This window comes from Bos indicus, chromosome 1 (assembly GCF_029378745.1).
Source record: "Bos indicus isolate NIAB-ARS_2022 breed Sahiwal x Tharparkar chromosome 1, NIAB-ARS_B.indTharparkar_mat_pri_1.0, whole genome shotgun sequence".
In the NCBI taxonomy this organism is placed as follows: domain Eukaryota; kingdom Metazoa; phylum Chordata; class Mammalia; order Artiodactyla; family Bovidae; genus Bos; species Bos indicus.
In genome coordinates, this window is record NC_091760.1 from 23,740,790 (window position 1) to 23,762,163 (window position 21,374).

The 21,374-nt window shown below is 35.4% G+C and overlaps 1 protein-coding gene across 2 annotated transcripts in view; it reads left to right on the forward strand.

Annotated features, from left to right (window-relative positions):
- The window catches only part of LIPI (lipase I), a 72,491-nt gene that overhangs the window by 37,653 nt on the left and 13,464 nt on the right, over nt 1-21,374 (forward strand). The window contains exons 6-9 of one of the 2 annotated variants that reach the window (XM_019965214.2): nt 445-612; nt 2,340-2,444; nt 9,836-9,947; nt 14,005-14,181. In XM_019965214.2, coding sequence (XP_019820773.2) covers nt 445-612; nt 2,340-2,444; nt 9,836-9,947; nt 14,005-14,181 — 562 coding nt within the window. The remainder of the gene's footprint in view (nt 1-444; nt 613-2,339; nt 2,445-9,835; nt 9,948-14,004; nt 14,182-21,374) is intronic. The other variant, XM_070786495.1, reaches the window with a different exon arrangement.

The following is a 21,374-nucleotide window of genomic DNA, read 5'->3' on the forward strand; positions in this document are numbered from 1 at the left end:
AGAGTAGTTTAATCAAAGGGACAGGAATGTGAGAAGTTAGGAAAGGAAAGGGACATAATAAATCTTTAATGTCACCTGTTTGCACAGGTATCTTTGGCATTGAGTAGGAATGTTAGGGGTGAGAGTTTAGAAGGGAGTTATGTGTACACTAATAATTAAATATGGTAGCACTGTGTGTGTAATTTGTCAAAGTACTGAAATTAAACATTTTTGCTACTTTATTACTTTAGAAAAATTTCTTCTATATCTCATGTAAAAGGCATACTATATTTAAGCTTCCAATGGTACCGTTTATTAAGTTGCTTGAGATAAAACTGCATTGTAGTCAGCATTGTGATATTCATAAAGTACACAGCATTAGGTAGAATTTAATCTTTAAATTTTTTTTCTAATTTACTTGAACTTGGCTTAATACATCTAACTGCTTGATTTTTAACACTTAAGGACTTGAATTTATTAAATGCGACCACCAGAGAGCAGTTTACTTATTCATGGCAGCTTTGGAAACGAGCTGCAATTTTATTTCATTTTATTGTCGTTCATACAAAGATTATAAGACTGGTCTATGTGCGGATTGTGCTGACTTTAAGGGAAAATCATGTCCCAAACTAGGTAAGAGAGATTGTTATGATTACTCTAATTCTTTGCGGAAAGTGAACAACATAATTGTGTTATTATTTTCTGCTGCAAGCTTTCATGTTTACTTGTTAATATACTAACACTTTTGGGAAAAGTCTTCTGTGGGACAGGGAAAATAATTCATTTCCTAGTAAATGTTTTTAAGGTTCTTAGTGAGAGGAACTTGGTCAACCTCTTTTCCATGCTGCATGTAGTATATGCATGTGGAGGCTTCTTGATGATCCTTGTTCTTAATACACAGAAGGATCTATCATCCATCTATATTTCCACTAAAGAAAGAAACTTATTCATTTTTAGTGATATTAAGGGTTTTCTTTGCTGTTAGTTTGTATTTTTAAGGGAAGTCTTAAGAAGTGAAGAGGTATGAGCCATGGTTAGCTTTGCATTTATTATTAGCAAGTAGATATGAATCACACATGGTTTATACTTTCTAAATCAATAAACTTGGTAAGAACAGTTAAATATTGCAACTTTTGATTAACTGAAATCTGATGGTGGGAAATTATAGAGAAAAAAGAATCCACATAAAAATAGAATTTTAAAGCTGGAAATGAATCTCAGAGGCTGCTTGTTCAGTGTTTGCCAAAGACAATACCAGACCCCAAGTATGTCATGAGCATGTAGACATCTAATCGTATCATGACAGGTCTACTAGAAATGTTTCCAAAGCCAAGTAGCTTCAATTAAATGGGTAGCAATGACAAAGTCTGAATTAAACAGCCTCCTGTGATTTTCTTTCATAGGCGGTATATATTAACATATGTAGAGAATCACTAGAAGAGGCAAGCAATCTGCAGGCTTTGCTAGACTTATTTCCTCATAGACCCCTCTGTCTAGAATATATTTTAGTTTATATAATATATCTTAGTGGGATTGGTTTTCTTCAGCCCTCATGTTGGGGATTGCTTTTCTGGTTCTGTTGCTTTTCCAAAGTCAATTGTGACCCAGTGTGAACATGTGGATTGCTTAAGGGCACAAGTGAAAACTAGAGTTAAATCTCTGAATTTTCAATTTAATATTCTGTCTACTGCATTCAGATTTCAAATTTGGAGGTAACAAAGTAGAAATAGACACATACATGAAGTAGGAAGCATCTTAGATATGTGTGTGTATATTACATATTCTATATGTACAAATAAGGTTTATATCTGAAATATATATTATACATACAGTATATAGTATTGTGTGTATCTATATAGCAGAGATTATATATATATTTCATATATAATAGAGGTGATATTATACTATATACCTTGTGTGTATAATGTGCACATATACATGCTGTATCAGCATGAATATGTATATAAGAGAATTGGAGGCTGTGCTCATGGAGTTAAATTTTATGTTCAAGTTTTATCTAATTAGTTTATTTTGCTGAATTCAGTAAAAGGAGTTTCAAGTAAAATTACCAATTTATAAATAAAGACTTTGGCAAATGGACTTTAACCATATGGAGTATGAAACGATCTGATATGATTTCCACAGTGTAGATTTATTTGTGAATCTTCAATGTAAGAGTTGTTATAGTTGAAATAAATAGGATGTGAAATTATTTGAAAAGTGATTTTAAGTTATAAAAATCCATAAATTGTAATTATTATTATAGTACATCAATCCTTTAGTTGTTTTCAGTAATTAGGTATTTTTGTATGCTATTTGATGCAAGTTCAATGACTAATATTCTATTTCTCAAATCTCAGGTTATCAAACTGAGCTATGGAAAGATATTTTAAAAGAAAGGATAGAAAACACAACTCTCAGGACGACTGTATTTTTGGATACTGTTGGAACAAATCCATTCTGTAGTAAGTTAATATTTGTTAACAAATGAACTAATTATTAGTTTTATATACTAATTCAATTTTTATCCAAAATTCAAATTTCATTATGTGCTTTCAAGGAACTTTAAAATTTGCTAGAGGGTCAGTTGTACAAATTCAAATAAAATGAGCATATGCTTTGGGTAATATTCTTCCAAAAAACAATTGATGTCTTTTGTTTTCCCCCTCAATTTCCATGATTATTCTCCCATGTTTAGTGTTATGTCAGCATATAACAACTCACAGAGTTTAAGACATCTATCTACACTATTAGCACCCCTTTGGAAACAAGCTAAATTATATAAATACAAAATGCGCAAGTAAATAATAATCTTGCCAATTTATTTAGAGTTAAACAAGAAGAGAAAATTTGGAGAACAGGAGAAAATCTCAGAAACTTATTAATGAATTAGATTTATGAGGAAGTATTAAAAAAAGTAAAATTATTCTGTTTAGTGATCAGGAGCTTAAAGTGGTTTAAATAAAGCAAATCCTATTATATGAAAATATTATGAAATACATTTCCATAAGTTTGCCATTGATTCTGGTTCCTGAGGAATAAATATTTGAAATAGACCCAATAAGATATTTTTGGTCAGTTAGTGTAGATATTTTGCAGTCAAAGTTGTTACCAATTTTTAAGATATTCTTTAAATGTTTGTGAGGTGTCCTGTCATTCAGAATTGTTCAGTCGCTAAGTCGTGTCTGACTCTGCAACCCCATGGGCTGCATGCAGCATACCAGGCTTCCCTGTCCTTCACTATATCCTGGAGTTTGCTCAAACTCATGTGCATTGAATCAGTGATGCCATCCAACTATCTCATCCTTTGTCGCCCCTTTCTCCTCCTACCCTTGATCTTTCCCAGCATCAGGATTTTTTCCAATAAGTTGGCTCTTCCCATCAGGTGGCCAAAGTACTGAAGCTTCATCTTCATCATCAGTACTTCTATGAATATTTAGGGTTGCTCTTTGTTAGGATTGACTGGTTTGATATCCTTGCTATCCAAGGGCCACTCAAGAGTCTTCTCCAACACTAGAGTTCAAAAGTATCAGTTCTTCAGTGACCAGCCTTCTTTATGGTGCAGCTTTCTCATCCAGACATGACTACTGGGAAAACCATAGCTTTGACTATGTGGAGCTTTGTCATCAAAGTGGTCTTTGCTTTTTGATACATTGTTAGGTTTGTCATAGCTTTTCTTCCAAAGAGCAAGTGTCTTTTAATTTTGTAGCTGCAGTTACTGTCAACAGTGATTTTGGAGCCCAAGAATATAAAATCTGCCACTATTTCCACTTTTCCCCCATTTATATGCCATAAAGTGATGGGACCAAATGCCATGATCTTAGTTTTTCTGAATGTTGAAATTTAGGACAGCTTTTTCACTTTCCTTTTCCACCCTCCTCAAGAGGCTCTTTCAGAATTCAGAATTGGGCTCATCCATTTTTTCATTAAAATTTTTATTGAATTAAATTTAGATTCACATGCAGATGTAAGAACCAATGCAGAGGGATCCAGTGTGCACTTTATTCAGTGGTAAAATTTTGTAACACTATAGAATAAATATAATATCACTCAGTTCAGTCACTCAGTCGTGTCTGAATATTACACGATATTGCTACAATCAATCCATCTTATTTATATTTCCTCACTGGTGTGTGTGTGTGTGTGTCTAGTTCTCTATAACTTAATCATCATATATAGAGCTCTGTATCTATCACCCCAGTGAATATATTGAACTGTTCCATCACTATCAGACCTCTTGGGTGGCACTTTTATAGCTATATATATTAATACCACCTTCATATCCTGCTGTTTCTAATTCTTAACATCCATTAATATATTCCTAAAAATTTGTAATTTTGAAAAATTTTATATAAAGGGAATTATTCACTATGTTTGGAGAAGGCAATGGCAACCCACTTCAGTACTGTTGCCTGGAAAATCCCATGGACGGAGGAGCCTCATAGGCTGCAGTCCATGGGGTCTCGAAGAGTCGGACACAACTGAGTGACTTTACTTTCACTTTTCACTTCATGCATTGGAGAAGGAAACGGCAACCCACTCCAGTGTTCTTGCTTGGAGAATCCCAGGGACGGGGGAGCCTGGTGGGCAGCCGTCTATGGGGTCGCACAGAGTCGGACACGACTGAAGTGACTTAGCAGCAGCAGCAGCAGCATGTATCAATAATTCATTCGTTTTATTGCTGAATAGTATTCCATGGTATGTATGCACTAAAGTTTGTTTAATCATTCATATGTTGTAGAACATTAGGGATGTTTTTAGATTGGGCTGTTATATTAAAGCTGCTTTGGATATTTGTATACATGTTTTCATGTGAACTTATCATTTCTCTGGTATAAAGTCTCAGGAATATAAATACAGAATCAGAAGTTAATTTCACATTTAGCCTTATAAGAAATTGAGAAATTTTTAGCGTGGCTGACCATCTTATATTACCCACAGCAAAGTATGAGTGATCTAATGAGTGATTTCTTACTAGCATTTGGTGTTGGTCATTATTTTTTTTAAAAAATTATCCTTCCTGATAGTATATAATGATACCTTGTTAAGGTTTTAATTTTTGTCACCCTAATGGCTTATGAGTTTGCATATCTTCTCTGTATGGTGAACTGTGTGTTTGTGTCTTTTGCTCATTTTCCAATTGGATTTTTTTAACTATTGGCTTTTGAGGGTTCTTCATATATTTTTATTGGTAGTCCTTCTTTCCTTGTTGAAGATTTGGTCTGCAAATATTTTTTCCTAGTTTGAAACTTGAGTCTTTTCGTCTTCCTCACAAGGGCTTTCACAAGGGCAAAAGGGTTTACTTTTGATGAAGTCTAATTTATCGCTTTTTCTTTTCAAGGAACATTCTTTTGATATCTAAGAACTCTTTGATGAGCCCTCAGTCCTGAAGATTTCCATTCAAATTTTTTTCTAACAGTTTTATAATTATATGTGTTCCTTTAAACATACACAATCTTGTTTCAAATTTATATTGAAAAGCACATATCTTAGAATATCTAAAATAATTATTACAAAGAATAAAGAAGAAACAATCACTTTGACCTCCTTCTGCATTGCAACTTTTTTTCTGATTCTCTTCTTCCGTCCTCCTCTTTCACCTTTACGGCTTTGTGATTACAATCTTTGGAACTGTATTATGCCCACGTGAGTAATTCAAGACAACCTCTCTCTTCTAAGGGCAGCTTATTAGCAACCTTAATTACATTTGAATTCTTAATTATTCTTTGCCATTTCAGGTAACATATTCACAAGTTCCGGAGATTAGGACATGGACATATTTGGGGAGGTCTGCTACAGTTAAATATACACATGTGAGTTTTCACAGTCTACTGGTATCAGTATTTACCACTTCAAGTGAAATGTGAGAACTTCACTTCCATTTAGGTTACTTTACGTTCTCCACTTTTTAATATTACTGTCTCAAATATCAGATTATGTGATAATTTTATTTCAATTATCAAATATGATTTATCAATTCACAAGGGTAAGGATAATTTATTGTGAAAGTGTTAGTCACTCAGTTCTCTGTGACCCCATGGTCTGTAGCCCGCCAGGCTCCTCTGTTCATGGAATTCTCCAGGCAAGAATAAGTGGGCTGCCATTCCCTTCTTCAGGGGATCTTCCCAATCCAGGGATCGAACCCAGGCCTCCCTCATTGCACGCAGATTCTTTACCGTCTGAGCCAACAGGGAAGCCCACTTTATTGTGTGTAGCCATATTTTTTTCTTTTCCCATTTCCCCTTTTTATTCTGCTGCTGCTGCATCGCTTCAGTCGTGTCCAACTCTGTGCGACCCCATAGACGGCAGCCACCAGGCTCTCCCATCCCTGGGATTTTCCAGGCAAGAACACTGGAGTGGGTTGCCATTTCCTTCTCCAATGCAGGAAAGTGAAAAGTGAAAGTGAAGTTGACCAGTCGTATCCAACTTTTAGCGACCCCATGGACTGCAGCCCACCAGACTCCTCCATCCATGGGATTTTCCAGGCAAGAGTACTGGAGTGGGGTGCCACTGTCTTCTCCATTTTATTTCTGAATACTCCAGAATTATTTACTTCATCAATTCCTCTGTGTTCCTTCTTACAACATGTAAGAATGAGTCTGCTAAAGAGAAATTCTTTGTTTTCTTTGAAAATGTCTCTATTCCTCCGTTATTCTCAAAGTATAGTTTTTCTGTGTATAAGAAATAGAATTGAGTTCTTTCTTTTCACACTTAAAAAGTGTTGTTATCACTTACTTCCTTTTGGCCTCTGTGGTTTCAGATTCATTGTAACTCAATTGGTTGTTCTCCTGTAGCTAACACATCATTTCTCTTTGGCCGCTTTCAGGATATTTTTCTTTTAGTGTTCTGAAGCTCGATTATAATTTTTTTTTGCTATAGTCTGACAGGTCCCTGGGGTTCTGTCCATTTTTTTTCTGTCTGTTTTTTCTCTGTTTTCAGATTGAGTGGCAGATTGATCTGTCATCCAGTTCACTGGTTTCTGTCCTCTATTATTTCCACTCTACTACTGAGACTATCCCATAAGTTCTGTGTCCATTATGGTAGTTGTCATTTATGTAAGGTCTACTTTATTTCCTTTTATAGTGTCTATTTCTTGGCTGAGACTTTTCTACTTCTTCATCTTTTTTCAACAGCCTCTGACTCTGAAGCATTTTTATGATGGTTCCTTTAAAATCCTTGTCGGATTTTCCCAGCATCTAATTCATCTCAGTGCTGGCATTAGTTGATTGTCTTTTCTCACCAGAGTTGTGATTTTCTTTGTTCTTGGTATAACAGATAATTTTCAGTCACATCTTGGACATTTTCTCTATGTGACAATTCAAATGCTGTTTAAATCTTTTATTTTAGCAGGAGTTATATTGTTTAGGTTTTAGCTTTATGTATTCTGAAGCTGTGAGTTTTAGCTATATAGTTTCAGGATTTTCATATTTTCCTGGTGACTTGCTTTTTTTTTTGCTTCATAATTAGAAATGCATCATTTTTTGCCTCACAGACATTTATCAGATTCTGACACAACAACAATTTATTTCATAGAGCCTTTAAATCTTGTGCCTTTTTTTCTATCTTTAATATTATATTCTGTATTATTTTCACTTATTTAACAATGAATAATTATTATGAATATTATCATTAATCAGATGCTCACTTATATTTACCAGTTTCAGTTTTCTACATTTTAACTTGTCCTTTTTTCCCTCCTCATCTCCTCCCTTTTGGACTTAATCTTTATCTTGCTAAAATAGATCCTTAATAACTTTTCACTAAGTAATGTCTCTCAGTTTGTTTCCCTGAAAATATCCTTATTGTTTTCTTACTCTGGAGTGCAATTTTACTCCAGAATAGAATTCTACACTGAGAGTCATTTTCATTGAGTACTTAAAAGATATTAATTCTCTTGTTTTAATATAAATTTATATTTTCATTTATTAGTAATCTAATGGAGATAATCTACAGTTTTATTCTTGTTAAACTTATATATGTATATATGCATTTATTTATTAATCTGTTAATTTAAATAATCTATTGTTTTCTTCTGGTTAAACTTATATATGTGTATATATACTTATTTATTCATCTAATAATTTAGTCATGATTTATTTTTATCATTTTCTAGTCTCAATGTTCAATCCAAGTCTCTATTAAAATTAAATGAAAAATGTTTGTTATTTCAAAATAAATATTCATGCCACATTTTATCATAGAAAACTGTCGTCACTCTGCTCTTCAAAATTCTCCCTTCAGAACAAGGTGGATTTTGTTTTTTCCAGAATTTATGTACCATAACCCTGGAGGATATTTCATGTAAATTTATGGAGGTCCTTAACCAATAGGGACTTGTAAATTTAAATTCTGTGTTACCTGGAGTTTATTTTAGTCTCAGGGAATTTTTTTTTTTTTCCACTTAAGACTAATACACAACCACTAGGAAGAATTTTCCAAGTTTCTCTTTCAATGACAAAGCAGAGCGCTAAGGTCCCTGACTCTGTGCAGGGTTTTTCATTTTGGCTCCATCACTCAGTGCTGCATGGAAGTTGACACTTCAGTCTCTGTCTCCATGCTACAACCAGTTCTCACGTCCTTTAGAGACCCAGGGCTTCAATTCTTAAGACTTGCCTTTAATTTCTCTTCATTGCCGCCTCCTAGTATTTGGTCTTTCTTCATCTGTGCTTGGTTATATACCTAATTTATGAATTTTAACCCAGAATTTCTATGTAATTATACCAGGAGTCAGGGTAATTATGTAACATCTCAATATATCATACTTCCAGGAATCATCTGAGCAATATGAGCACCCACTTTTTTGGGTGAGGGGACGAAGATATTTTATCTAATGCTGGGTAGTCACTGCAAAGTAAAAAGTGTTCCTTTATGTCTTTTGTGCTATCAATTGATAAGGGCCAGTTACTTTGAGGTGTCCTAAGGATCTAAGTACTCTTAGCTGTTTAACAGAAACATTTAACAGCTAACATGCTCAATTTTCGTACATGTGTATCTCAGAATAAAAGTTCATCTATTCCACATTCTGTTTCTATACATTGTCTTCCAAGAGTTTTGCATAATACTTGGGAATATTCACAGAGAATAGGAAATTTCTGTGTAGCCCAGGCAATAATGGGTAAAGGGATGAGTTCAGCATCTTTTCCTCTGAAAGTTATATCAATTTTTGTAATGACATTTTGAAAAAGAGATACTATGATCTCACTCTATATAGGATTGTCTAATTTTATTGTCTGGCTTCCCTGGTGGCTCAGTGGTAAAGAATCCATCTGTCAGTGCAGGAGATGAGGGTTCCATCCCTGGCTTGGGAAGATTCCCTGGAGAATGAAATGGCAACCCACTCCAGTCTTCTTGCTTGGAAAATCCCATGGACAGAGGAGCCTGGCAGGCCATGGTCCATGGAGTCACAAAAGAACTGGACATGACTTGGTGACTAAATAACTGTCATTCCTAAATAGCCAGTGAAATTGGGAATTATATTTGTCAAGCAAATATAGGTAGGACTATTAATCATATAATTAAGGAACCTTATAATATTTACCTTAGATGTACTGATGGAGAAAAATTAATTAACCTAAATTCTGCTATTTTTTGGTTTTGAGACCAGTTAGTATTTACTAATTATTTGACCAACTTTTCAGCATACTCATGACTGACTGGCAAGCTTTCATTTTTTCAAGACTAGTGAAAATTTAACAAAAGGGAAAATCTATTACCTGTGTACCAAATGAGTGCCTCTCAATATTATTTGCAGATATAGTATGTGCCTAGATTACATAAATATATATTTACATGCATATTTGCACCAAAATAAAGTTTAAAAATAACATGAATTGCATTCCACATTTTTGTTTTGTAGCCTATTATTTTGTTCTCAGTATAATTGTTCTGGATAAAAATATGAAGGATGGCTATGTTACATTTAAATTATTAAACCAACTTGGAATCGTTGAAGAGCCAAGGCTCTATGAGTAAGTATAATTTAGTGTCTCTTTCTTTCGTAAGATATATTTTCTCAAGCATCCACTTTTCAAGATAATCCCAACAGTATAAATTTTCTATGCAGTGAGTCTTAAATTGTTAAATATTAAATGGATCTCTGATTGTCATATAACTAAATAATTTGTTGATGTTATACATCTAGCTACTGCAAGAGTTAAAAGAAAAAAACTTTCCACCTAATTTTGAGCACTCCTAGGATTTGTTATAATAACTATTGATATTATTCCATAATATTGATTTGGCCAAAAAAGTTCTTCCACATTTTTATGTAACATCTTGTGGAAAAACCCAAATGAACTTTTTTGACCAACCCAATAGTTTATTACTTTAAACTGCTTAAAATTGTGTATGAATGTATATACCCATGCACACATATATTTGTGATTCATTACTTATTCTTATCAGACACATGCTTTGTTAGCTTTTAAATTTACTTATTCAAGTGTTATTTAGCACAACCAAATGTATTCAGGTGTTTCACTAAATAATGGGGATCCAAACTAAAATAGCAATGTTACCATTCTCGAGGAGGTCACAGAGTACTGGAGGAGACTAATGCATAATTACACGTTTGAGTAATAAGTCTTAGAGAAACAAAACACTCATGAACTATGGGAATCCAGAAAGAGAAGAAAGGAAATGTTCAAAAGGATGGTATTATCATCAGGGAATGGATGAGGGTGCTTTCAAAGGCATGGAGATAGAAAGTGGCTGAGTTCAGTAATAGCACACAGACTGTGGTCCTAGAGCAGTTGTTTCAAGCTTGTTCAGAAGGCAAACAAATTATGAGTCTTGATTTCAAAGAATCGTGTTCTGTGCAGAATACTATTTTAAATACTGATGCATTTTATTCAAATACCTGATGAGTACATTTTTCATGAAAAATGTAAAAATATGAAACCCATATACAAGGTAAATCTGTCCATCTAAGTCTGGCCGATGGCCTTCATGTTTTTCTATTAATAATTCTTTGCTAATGAATTTAGTCATGCTTTGGGATATTAACTGTTTTAGATGCCATGGGAGTGAGAGACTTCTAAGTGATCTTTTATTTCCCTTTTCAAAATTAAAATAGGACTATTTTCTTGCTGGAGAAAATGTGCTATACAGTAGAAAGTGAGAATAATCTATAATTACATCATGCAGGGATATTCCCATTTACGTTAGTTTATAACCATCCCTCTTTCTCCTTCTCCTCCTCCTCCTCCTATTTCTCCTTCCCTTCCACCCCCACCTCTTCCTCTTCCTCCTCTTTCTTTCTCTTATACATGCCCCTATGCATGCATGTGTTATTTTTTCACTTAGCAAAATTAGGATATTTTTGCAAATGTGTTCTGCTTTCTGATGTTTATACTGAATGCTATAGCGTTTTTTTTTTTTTTTTTTGTACTATGTCACTAAAAATCACTTACACATTGTAATATGATGCCAAATATATTGATATGCCAATATAGGATTTAAAACCGAGTGTCAATATTGTGTATTCAGGATAGAATGACTCCTCACATGATGAGTAATGGGGAGATTAGTGTGAAACAGGTGCAGAGTGGTGGCTATCATGATAATTTATATGAAAGATAATGGGGGCTTGCATCAAGTCAGTGGAAGTGGGATTTTAGGATTTAGAATAGATTTGTTTTTTGTGATTAATTAAATGTGAAAGTGAAGGGAAAAGTGACTAGGAGTGACTTTGAGCTTTAAATTTGGTGCCTATTTGAATTATGGTGTTATTCACTGAGCTAGGAGATACAAAGAGAGGAACCAATTTAACCATTCAATAACATGTCTTGAACTGTACTAGAAATTAAGGACAAATTTAGGGAAAATTAGATTTCTGTTCCTTCATACTTTTAGTCTAGTGAGCAGATAGAGTTTACAAACACAGTAAGTTCCCTACGTATGGATGAGTTCCGAGAGTATGTTCATAAGTCCAACAAAGTTAGCCTAGGTACCCAACTAACACAATTGGAATTGGCTACCTAGGACTGTACTGTAAGGTTTATAATACTTTTAACACAAATAATACATAAAACGCAAACAGACAAAAAAAATAAAGAAGACATTTTCAATCTTACAGTACAGTACTTTGAAAAGTACCGTAGTACCAGCTATGTCTCTGCTGCTTGTCCACTTGCTTTCGGACATCCCGCTTGAGATAGCGAAGCCGTGCTACTGTACTCTACACAGTGCTTTTGTGTACTTTACTGTGCGCAGCTACTTGTAGAAGATTAATGCATGTCGTAGTGTACACCAGACACAAGGACTAACATGTGACTGGACATGAGAACACATGTTCACATCTTTGAAACTTCACAACTTGAAGATTTGTATGTGGGGAACTTCCTGTGCATAATACAAATAAAATAATGATATTCGCTATTTCTGTTTCCAAGCAACTTTTTTTTTTCCCCAAGCAACTTTTAATATCTATATTGAGCTCTGGAGAAGGAAAGGGCAATGCACACTGGTATTCTTCCCTGGAGAATCCCATGGACCGAGGAGCCTGGTGGCTACAGTCCATGGGGTCACAAGAATTAGACATGACTTAGTGACTAAACCACCACCACCATATTGAGCTAGGCACTGTACTAGGAGCTGAATATACTAGGATGAGAAAAACATGATACTACCCTCATTAAATGTATAGTCTAATAAAGGACATAAAATAAATGAGTAGTGATAAAATTATGTAAATAAGATCTGTCTGTGAAAAATGTCTAGAGGCAAACCATAGAACGTATGGGAACATAAAATAGTGGAGTCACTAAAGCTTTTTCTAAGGACTTTTTATATTTGTTGAGACAAAACTGAGGAGCAGAAGTTAATCTGCTCTGCTGATTCCAGGTAGAGGGGCCAACACAGGCAAAACTCCTGAAGCAGGAGGAAGTGTAGTCCATTTCAGGAGCTGAAGGAACTTTGATGTGTCTGAGAACAGAGTCAGGGGAAGGAAGAGAATGATGAGACAGGTAGAAAGCACCTAGATTTTGTAGGAATTAGAATTTGTAGGACATGTTCAAGGGTTTTTATTTTAGTCACTGAGCAAGTGAAAACCAATAAAGTATTTGCTTTGGGGCAGTCTGGATAGAGCCAGGACTGGGGTTTTGTTTTGGAAAAACAGTTATCTGGATACGCTGACTTTGAAGTATCTCTGAGAAATCTAGATAAGTTCTTGGACAGAAGTTAGAGATGTGACCAATGACATTATGTTCTGTGAAAGAGGAGGTAGTCACTCTGACAGGGATGGGTTTTGAGGGGAGTGATAACAACCTCTTTGGGGTCTAGATGCTTTGGAGAATCCAAAGGAGAAGGGAACAGGCCAAATATAAGATGGCACAAGTGCTGGGTGTGCCGCAGGTTGCTTTTCAGCCATTCTGTGTGTGACAGGTGCCTCAAACAAAGAAATTATTTAACACATTTTTTAAAAAATTTCTTGTCCTCTACTTTTCCTTTCCCTTCCCTCCCCCTCCTTTTCCTTCTCTTCTCTTCTTCCTTCATTCCTTCCTTCTTCCTTCATCTCCCACCCATCTTCTCTCCCCTCCTCCTTCCCTTTCTTTCCTTCTCCTCTTTCTTCTTATTTTTCCTCCTCCTCCCTTTTTCTTTCCTTTAGAGGCAGGCAGACCCATGATATGATAAAGTGGCACAGAACAGGAAAGGATTATTATTTGTGGGTCCAGTCTATTCACAGAATGGTGATAGCTGTTCAGGGGCTTATAAAAAGTAGCAAAATATGGATTCTCTAATCTTAGACAAGTGTAGAATCTAGACACTGAGGTGGAAAGACAAGATGTCCCAATTTTTCTCCAAAATATTTTCCCCAAATATTTGAGTGTGGGAGTTACATATCTTTTTACTTTATCTTGTTTTTAATTAGTTTATACTATTTTAATAAATGTCACATATTTTATTGTTTGGCCTTTTCACTGTAAGATTGATATTTCTACCTAACGTTGATATGGTTATATTGATTTTAAAGTTGTATTACATTTCAAATTACTAGTATGATGAGATGTCAAATTTTATATTTAGGAGGCACAAAATATTTTATAAACTTCAAGAATTCAAGATTCTTGGTCAATTTTTAAATGATGTTGCAAATATTTCAAGCATCGGTTTGGCATATTTTCAAAGCTCAAATCAACAATGTTCCATGTGCAAATACACTATTCAGCTTCTCAAGCTAAAATCACTTACATATCCAGAAAGGTAAGAAAACTAAATTCTAATTCCAATGTTATCTTTTAACTTGAAAATATTCCTTTGCTAAGGAGTGGTTTAAAAATTCATGTACTCAAATGTTTATTGTATATTTTAGATTATATTTATAAAAACAGTAGACAATCTAAAAGGTATATAAAATTTTTTGGCTTAAATGAGATTTATTTTGGAATCATATTACCCAAGCAGAGAAAAAAGATATATAATTACTTCATGAGATACAGTAAACATGAAAAAAGTTAAATAAATGTCTGCCTTAGAATTTTAACAGTTATTTCAATAGAGTTCTGGATTGCTAAAAATGTCTCTTCCTTTGTTGACTGCAACGCTTTATCTTTATTCCTCTTTATGTTCTTGTATTTATATACTTGATTTCCCAATTACCTTTTTGTGAATGTTGAACATAGTAAATAAGAAATTTTGGAGAATAAAAATGGTAAGTGGTAAGAATATTCATTTAGATGAGGTATATATTCACAGAGAGGGGCTGGAAAATTCTTTGAAATAATTTATAAATTATTTTGTAAGCTTTTGGCATGAGAATATTTAGTCATTCAAAAGTTAATGAATGAAAAGTTATTGTAATGGAAAAAAGTCAAAGGGTAATTTTACTTTTGCCATTGACTAAAATACTTACAAAAATATCAAATATATGGGCATCATCAGTTAGGAATATTAGCAACACCATTGCCCGACAAGTATATCAGAGACAGAAAGAAACTTTGGTGGCGGGGAGGGCAGTCATATATAAAGGACTAGAGCTGCAAGATTTTTAACCTTCAACTGATCTCTATATCTATTATTTTAACTATGTAAAGTCTATACTAAATATAAGAGTAGGAACTATATTTGTAGTGCTCAAAAAATAGATCCTAGAGAGGTCAAGTTTATTGCACCATCATATTCCCCTGGTCTCCTCCATTAATACCTCTCTGAGCCTCAGGATGGTAAATATAAATAAAGAAGTGTGGTTGTTGTAATTTTACATGCTCTGTTTCTGGCACTTAAATGGTATCAATACACCCCCACTGTACAGATTTCACCAAATAACTTGATCATTAAGGATCTCCCACTCTTCAAATGTAAAGCAAGAGGCCAGCTCCCTCCCTCTGCCCCCTTTGTCTAACTAACTTATTCATTGTTGTCATCGTGGTAAGAAAACTTAAAGTGAGATCTACTTTCCTGGCAAAGTTTTAAGTGCACAATAGTGTTTATAATAGTCACAAGGTTTACAGCAGGCAAAAACAAGCAAACAAAAACCTCTTACAGGGCTTTCCTGGTAGCTTGGTAGTAAAGAATCTGCCTACCAGTGCAGGAGACATAGGTTCAATCCCTGATCCCTGATCCCTGATCCCATGGGATTCCACATGCCTGGAGCAACTAAGTCTGTATGCCACAAATACTGAGCCTGTGCCCTAGAGCTTAGGAGCCACAACTACTGAGCCCATGCAACTACTGAAGCCCTAGAATCCATGCTCTGCAACAAGAGATGCCACTGCAGTGAAAAGCCTGCATAGGGCAACTAGAGAGTAGCTCTTGTTCGCCACAACTAGAGAAAATCATGTGCAGCAACAAAGACCCAGCACAGACATTAGTAAAAACGATTTTTTTTTCTTTAAAAGACTGCACTTCCACTGCAGGGGGTGAGGGTTCAAAAAAAGAAAAAAAGAAAGAAAAAACTTACAAAAGACAGAAAATCCAACCACAAATTCCTAAAGATAAAGGAGATATGTGCATGCTAAGTTGCTTCAGTCATGTCTGATTCTGTGACCCAGTGGACTGTAGCCAGCTAGGCTCCTCTGTTCATGGGATTCTCTAGGCAAGAACACTGGAGTGTGTTGCCGTTTTCTTCTCCAGGGAATCTTCCTGACCCACGGATCAAACCTGCATCTCTTTTTTCTCCTGCATTGGCAGATGAGTTCTTTATCACTGGGGCTACCTGGGAAGCCCAGCGGGCTATGTAGCCAGTTGTAACTGAAATTCCATGGAAGATGTGGCTTCTGGCTTGGCTGCATTCAAAGCATGAAGGATTTTTGCGTGGTATCTCTTGGCTCAGGCATTAACATTGCTTCATTCTCAGTCTTCATGGTATCAAGTCAGTTGCCCATACCTACTTGATTCCAAGTTCAACTCCCACAGGAAAAGAAATAAAGTTTAAAGATCCCACTGCATCTCACTGGTTTTCATTGGGCAAATTCATATCTCTGAACCTCACACTGTGTTCAGGGAATTCAATTCTTCTGATTGTCCAGGGAAATAAGTTCCTTCATTGGTTTATGCTTAACTGTGAGACAAGATGGGATCAAATTTATCCAAAGTTTATAGACTGAGGGTAGAGTAAAGAAAGACGGGGGTATTATTACATGAAAGGGATAGATGGTTGGTGACAAAAATCACAGGCCACTACAGAGAGACTGAAAATATTTTGATATCAGGCAAAACATTAATTAAACATAGATTGTCCTCCTTGTAATATATCCTGTGTGTGTGTTAGTCACTTAGCCGTGTCTGACTCTGCAACCTCATGGACTATAGCCCACCAGGCTCCTCTGTCCATGGGATTTTCCAGGCAAGAATACTGTAGTGGGTTGCCATTTCTTTCTCCAGGGATCTTCCCAACCCAGGGATCAAACTGAGGTCTCCTGTATTGCAGGCAGGTTCTTTATCATCTGAGCCACCAGGGAAGCCCAATATATCCTACTAAAGTTAAATATTGATTTTACTATAAACCATAATTTTGACTGGCTGACACAGTTAACTTGTGAATGAAAGCAATAAATGAATAGTTAAGCTAGAGAATGCAAATTAAGATCATTTAAGATCTGGGTACTTCAAACAGTTGGGGGTTAGGTTTCTTAAATAGGTATGTTTATGTTCCTGCATGGCTATAATTTAATATTTTGACTGATAAGACAGGTAAGAATAAACATTGAAGTAACTCCTCAAATAATTTACTCCAGTGACATACAGGGTTTATATACAAATTTAGACATTTTTCTTTTTTCAAATTAATTAAACATTTAAATCTCTAATTTTGTAGCTTTGGCCTCTATGTTTTACTTACTTTAGGATAACTTCTCTTGTTAATTCAGTATTGGTTTCATTAAATATTTTCAAGGTTCTTTTGAAAAATATAAAAATATTGAATTTATAATATTGAAAACATTATAAATGAAGCTTAGATTTAATGAGGTTCAGTATTTGGCTAAGAAGATCCAAAAACTATCTTTAGAGAGTAACCTCAGAAAACCAATTCACAGTTATGCTATTTGTGCTGAAGTCATTAATACTTCATTTTGTCTTTTAAACTTCCCAATTAAAAGTCCAAGGTACCCTGGGAGAATGTGGGAATTGAAACTCTAGAATTCTGAAGGGTGTTTAAAGGAAGCAATTTTGGCAAAACTATTTTACATTTTTAACAAAGTTTGTTCATTCATTCTGAGACTTGTCCACCGTCTTCACAATCCACACCCCATTTTCTTCTGGATCCTCAAATGATGTTCTAGGTCAGTGTAATGTCGACAGGTGATACAGATTAAGAACTCTAAACAATGTCAAAGTGTGAGCAGCCACTGTGTGTTTATATTTATATATGCAAGGTAAGCTGTGCCTCATATATGAATTATGTGGTTTTAGGATGATGGGAGAAGGCAGTGGCACCCCACTCCAGTGTTCTTGCCTGGAGAATTCCAGGGACGGGGGAGCCTGGTGGGCTGCCATCTATGGGGTCGCACAGAGTCGGACACAACTGAAGCAACTTAGCAGCAGCAGCAGCAGAATGACTGGATATGAGTTTTTTTACATACCATTAGAGTATTGAACATGAAGGTTATTATACCTAAATGTTTTTAGAAATCCAGTATTTTAATTACCATATTAAGGGACAAGATATTATTTTCTACATCTAAAATTGTTTTAGATTAAAGTTTTGTTGCAGTTGTGTATGATTTTTGAAAAAGTTTGATAATTATGATAAGTGATTATCTTTTTAAATTGTCTAAAATTATGACATAATTTTACCTGATAATTGTATAATTGGACAATGTAAGCAGGAAGTTTCAGGTTAAAATTCTAAAAACTACAGCACATATATTTTCAATAACTATGCTTACCCAATGGCTCAGTAGGTAAAGAATCCACTTGCAGTATAGGAAACCTGGGTGACACAGGTTCAGTCCCTGAGTCAGGAAGATCCCCTGGAAGAGGGAATGGCAACCCACTGCAGTATTCTTGCTTGAAAAATCCCATGGACAGAGGAGCCTAGTGGGCTATAATCCAAAGGGTAGCAAAGAGTCAGACACAACTGAGCAACTAAGAATGCAATGCTGTAAGGTGCAATTATATAAATACCAAGTAATCAATACACATCTTAACAAAATTTGATTAAAAGTACATTATATAAATATATAAATAAAATAGTAACTAAATATAAATGTATTTTACAATCAATCCTCATTCATAAAATAGCTGCTTTTCTTTATATTTTTGCCTTGTAATATGTTCCATAGCTTTTCAGTGTCATTTGTAAAATATATATTTGACTCCTAGCAGATGCTCGACTAGGGGCTTCCCGGGTGGTAGTAGTGGTAAAGAATCCGCCTGGCAATGCAGGAGAGATGCAGGTTCGATCCCTGGGTTGGGAAGAGCCCTGTAAGAAGGCATGGGGAATTCAGTATTCTTGCCTGGAGAATCCCGTGGACAGAGGAGCCCTGTGGGCTACATCCATAGGGTTGCAAAGAGTCGGACACAACTGAAGTGACTTAGCATTCATGCACAGATGCTCAATTTATAGCAGTCCTTTCTTTTCATTTTCATTCCCTTATCTTGTTGGTCCCCAATTTAACTTTTCTTATACTCATTTTATCTATACACATATTTTTCAAGCAACAGACTGGACAAGTCAATAATTATATGAAAAATATTGGTCTGTTTTGCTAAAATAATTCATCAATAAAATGCTTTGTTCCCCCAAATTCTGTGAAGCTATGTCTCATTCTGCAACCTCATAAACACCTCTGCTAAGTCACTTCAGTCGTGTCTGACTCTGCGCGACCCCATAAACGGCAGCCACCAGGCTCCCCTGTCCCTGGGATTCTCCAGGCAAGAACATTGGAGTGTGCCATTTCCTTCTCCAACGATGAAAGTGAAAAGGGAAAGCTAAGCCGCTCAATCATGTTCGACTCCCAGGGATCCCAGGGACTGCAGCACCAGGCTCCTCTGTCCATGGGATTTTCCAGGCAAGAGTACTGGAGTGGGGTGCCATTGCCTTCTCCGATAAACACCTCTACCTTCTTGTAAAAGTTTCATTCATTGCTAATTTGTAAACTTCTTATCCAAACACTATATTCACTTCTACCACACTTCTCACTCTTTTAATTTAGTGATCAGAATAATCCTCATCCATCAGAGTTGTTGGGGATATAGGAAGACTCTGAGCAGAGTTAAGAACTTCAGAAAAAGAAATCTGCATTGGTTGCAAATTTAGCTGATAAAATGGAATTTATCTTGTGAGTTATTTGCCCTAAATTCAATTCAAGCTTCTCTTTTAGGGAATGAATATTTTAAAAAGTGTTGGACAAGACACTTGACAGTCCCTTGAACTGCAAGGAGATCAAATCAGTCAATCCTAAAGGAAATTAGTCCTGAATATTCATTGGAAGGACTGATGCTGAAGCTGAAACTCCAATATTTTGGCCACCTGATGCGAAAAACTGAGTCCTTGGAGACCCTGATGCTGGGAAAGACTGAATTCAGGGGGAGAAGGAGACAACAGAGGACAAGATGGTTGGATGGCATCACCAACTTGATGGACATGACTTTCAGCAAGCTCCGGGAGTTGGTGATGGACAGGGATGCCTGGTGTGCTGCAGTCCATGGAGTCGAAAAGAGTCGGACATGACTGAGCAACTGAACTGAACTAAGGAAGATTTTTAATTTTTTTCACCAAGGTGTATTTTTTGGATGATGTATATGATTTAAGGAAAAATTATTGTATGTAAAGGATTGATGACTTAATTCAAGATTTAGGCATTAAAGGGAATACCAGAGAAGTTTGGCTTGTTTTACTATTAGTGAACTTCTTATAAGAAGTTTATAAGAAATTCTTAGTATAATAGTGGTTAAATTTATTTTTGGTTGTTGTTCAGTCTCTCAGTCCTTGTGACCCCATGGACTGCAGCATGCCAGGCTTCCCTGTCTTTCATCATCTCCCAGAGCTTGCTCAAACTCATGTCCATTGAGTCAGTGATGCCATCCAACCATCTTGCCTCTGTTGTCCCCTTCTCCTCCAGCCTTCAGTCTTTCCCAGCATCAGGGTCAGTGAGTCAGCTCTTCCCTTCAGGTGGCCAAAGAATGGGAGCTTCAGCTTCAGCATCAGTCCTTCTAATGAATATTCAGAGTTGATTTCCTTTAGGATGGACTGGTTGGATCTCCTTGCAGTCCACAGACTCTCAAGAGTCTTCTCCAACACCATAGTTCAAAGCATTAATTCTTCAGCGTTCAGTCTTCTTTAAATTTATTTAGCATCTACTACATCTCAAATGCTATTTTTACAATCTTTGCAACAACTCTATGAGTTAAGTATTTTCTTTGTTTTGTTAGTAAAGAAAGAGAAACTCAGAGGTTTAAAATAACATGTCTAAGGTCTCTTAGCTGAGAATTGCCTTCGTCATGACAGGAAGCCAGACTTTTCTTGGTTTTATTCATTTGTTGTTTCCTTTATTTTTAGTTGCTGCTATTTTTATAGGAATAAAGTTTTTCACTAATTAATATAGTCAGTTATTCTCATTGTGGGACATTTGGGAAATTAATTCACATGTAGTCCTGTAACTAAGAGATAACACCGTTAATATTTTGTCATGTTTACATATAATCACACATGCTACAGTGGAATCATGAATTTAATTATTTGATTCACTGTCTTCTTAATCGTGTTTTACATAGACAAGTGTTAGATACAACTCCATTGCTGGTTAAGTAGAAATAGGGTAAAGTCATTAGGATATGCCATAGAGGAAAAAATAAGCATATGTGTCATTTTAATTTTTATGGAAAGATCTAATCTATTTTTTACATAAAAATTTAATTTTTATGTAAAATATAAATAATTTTAATTTTTATGTAAAATCTAAAATCCACACTCTAAATAGTGTCGTTTTAAGTTTTATGTAAATTCTAAACAG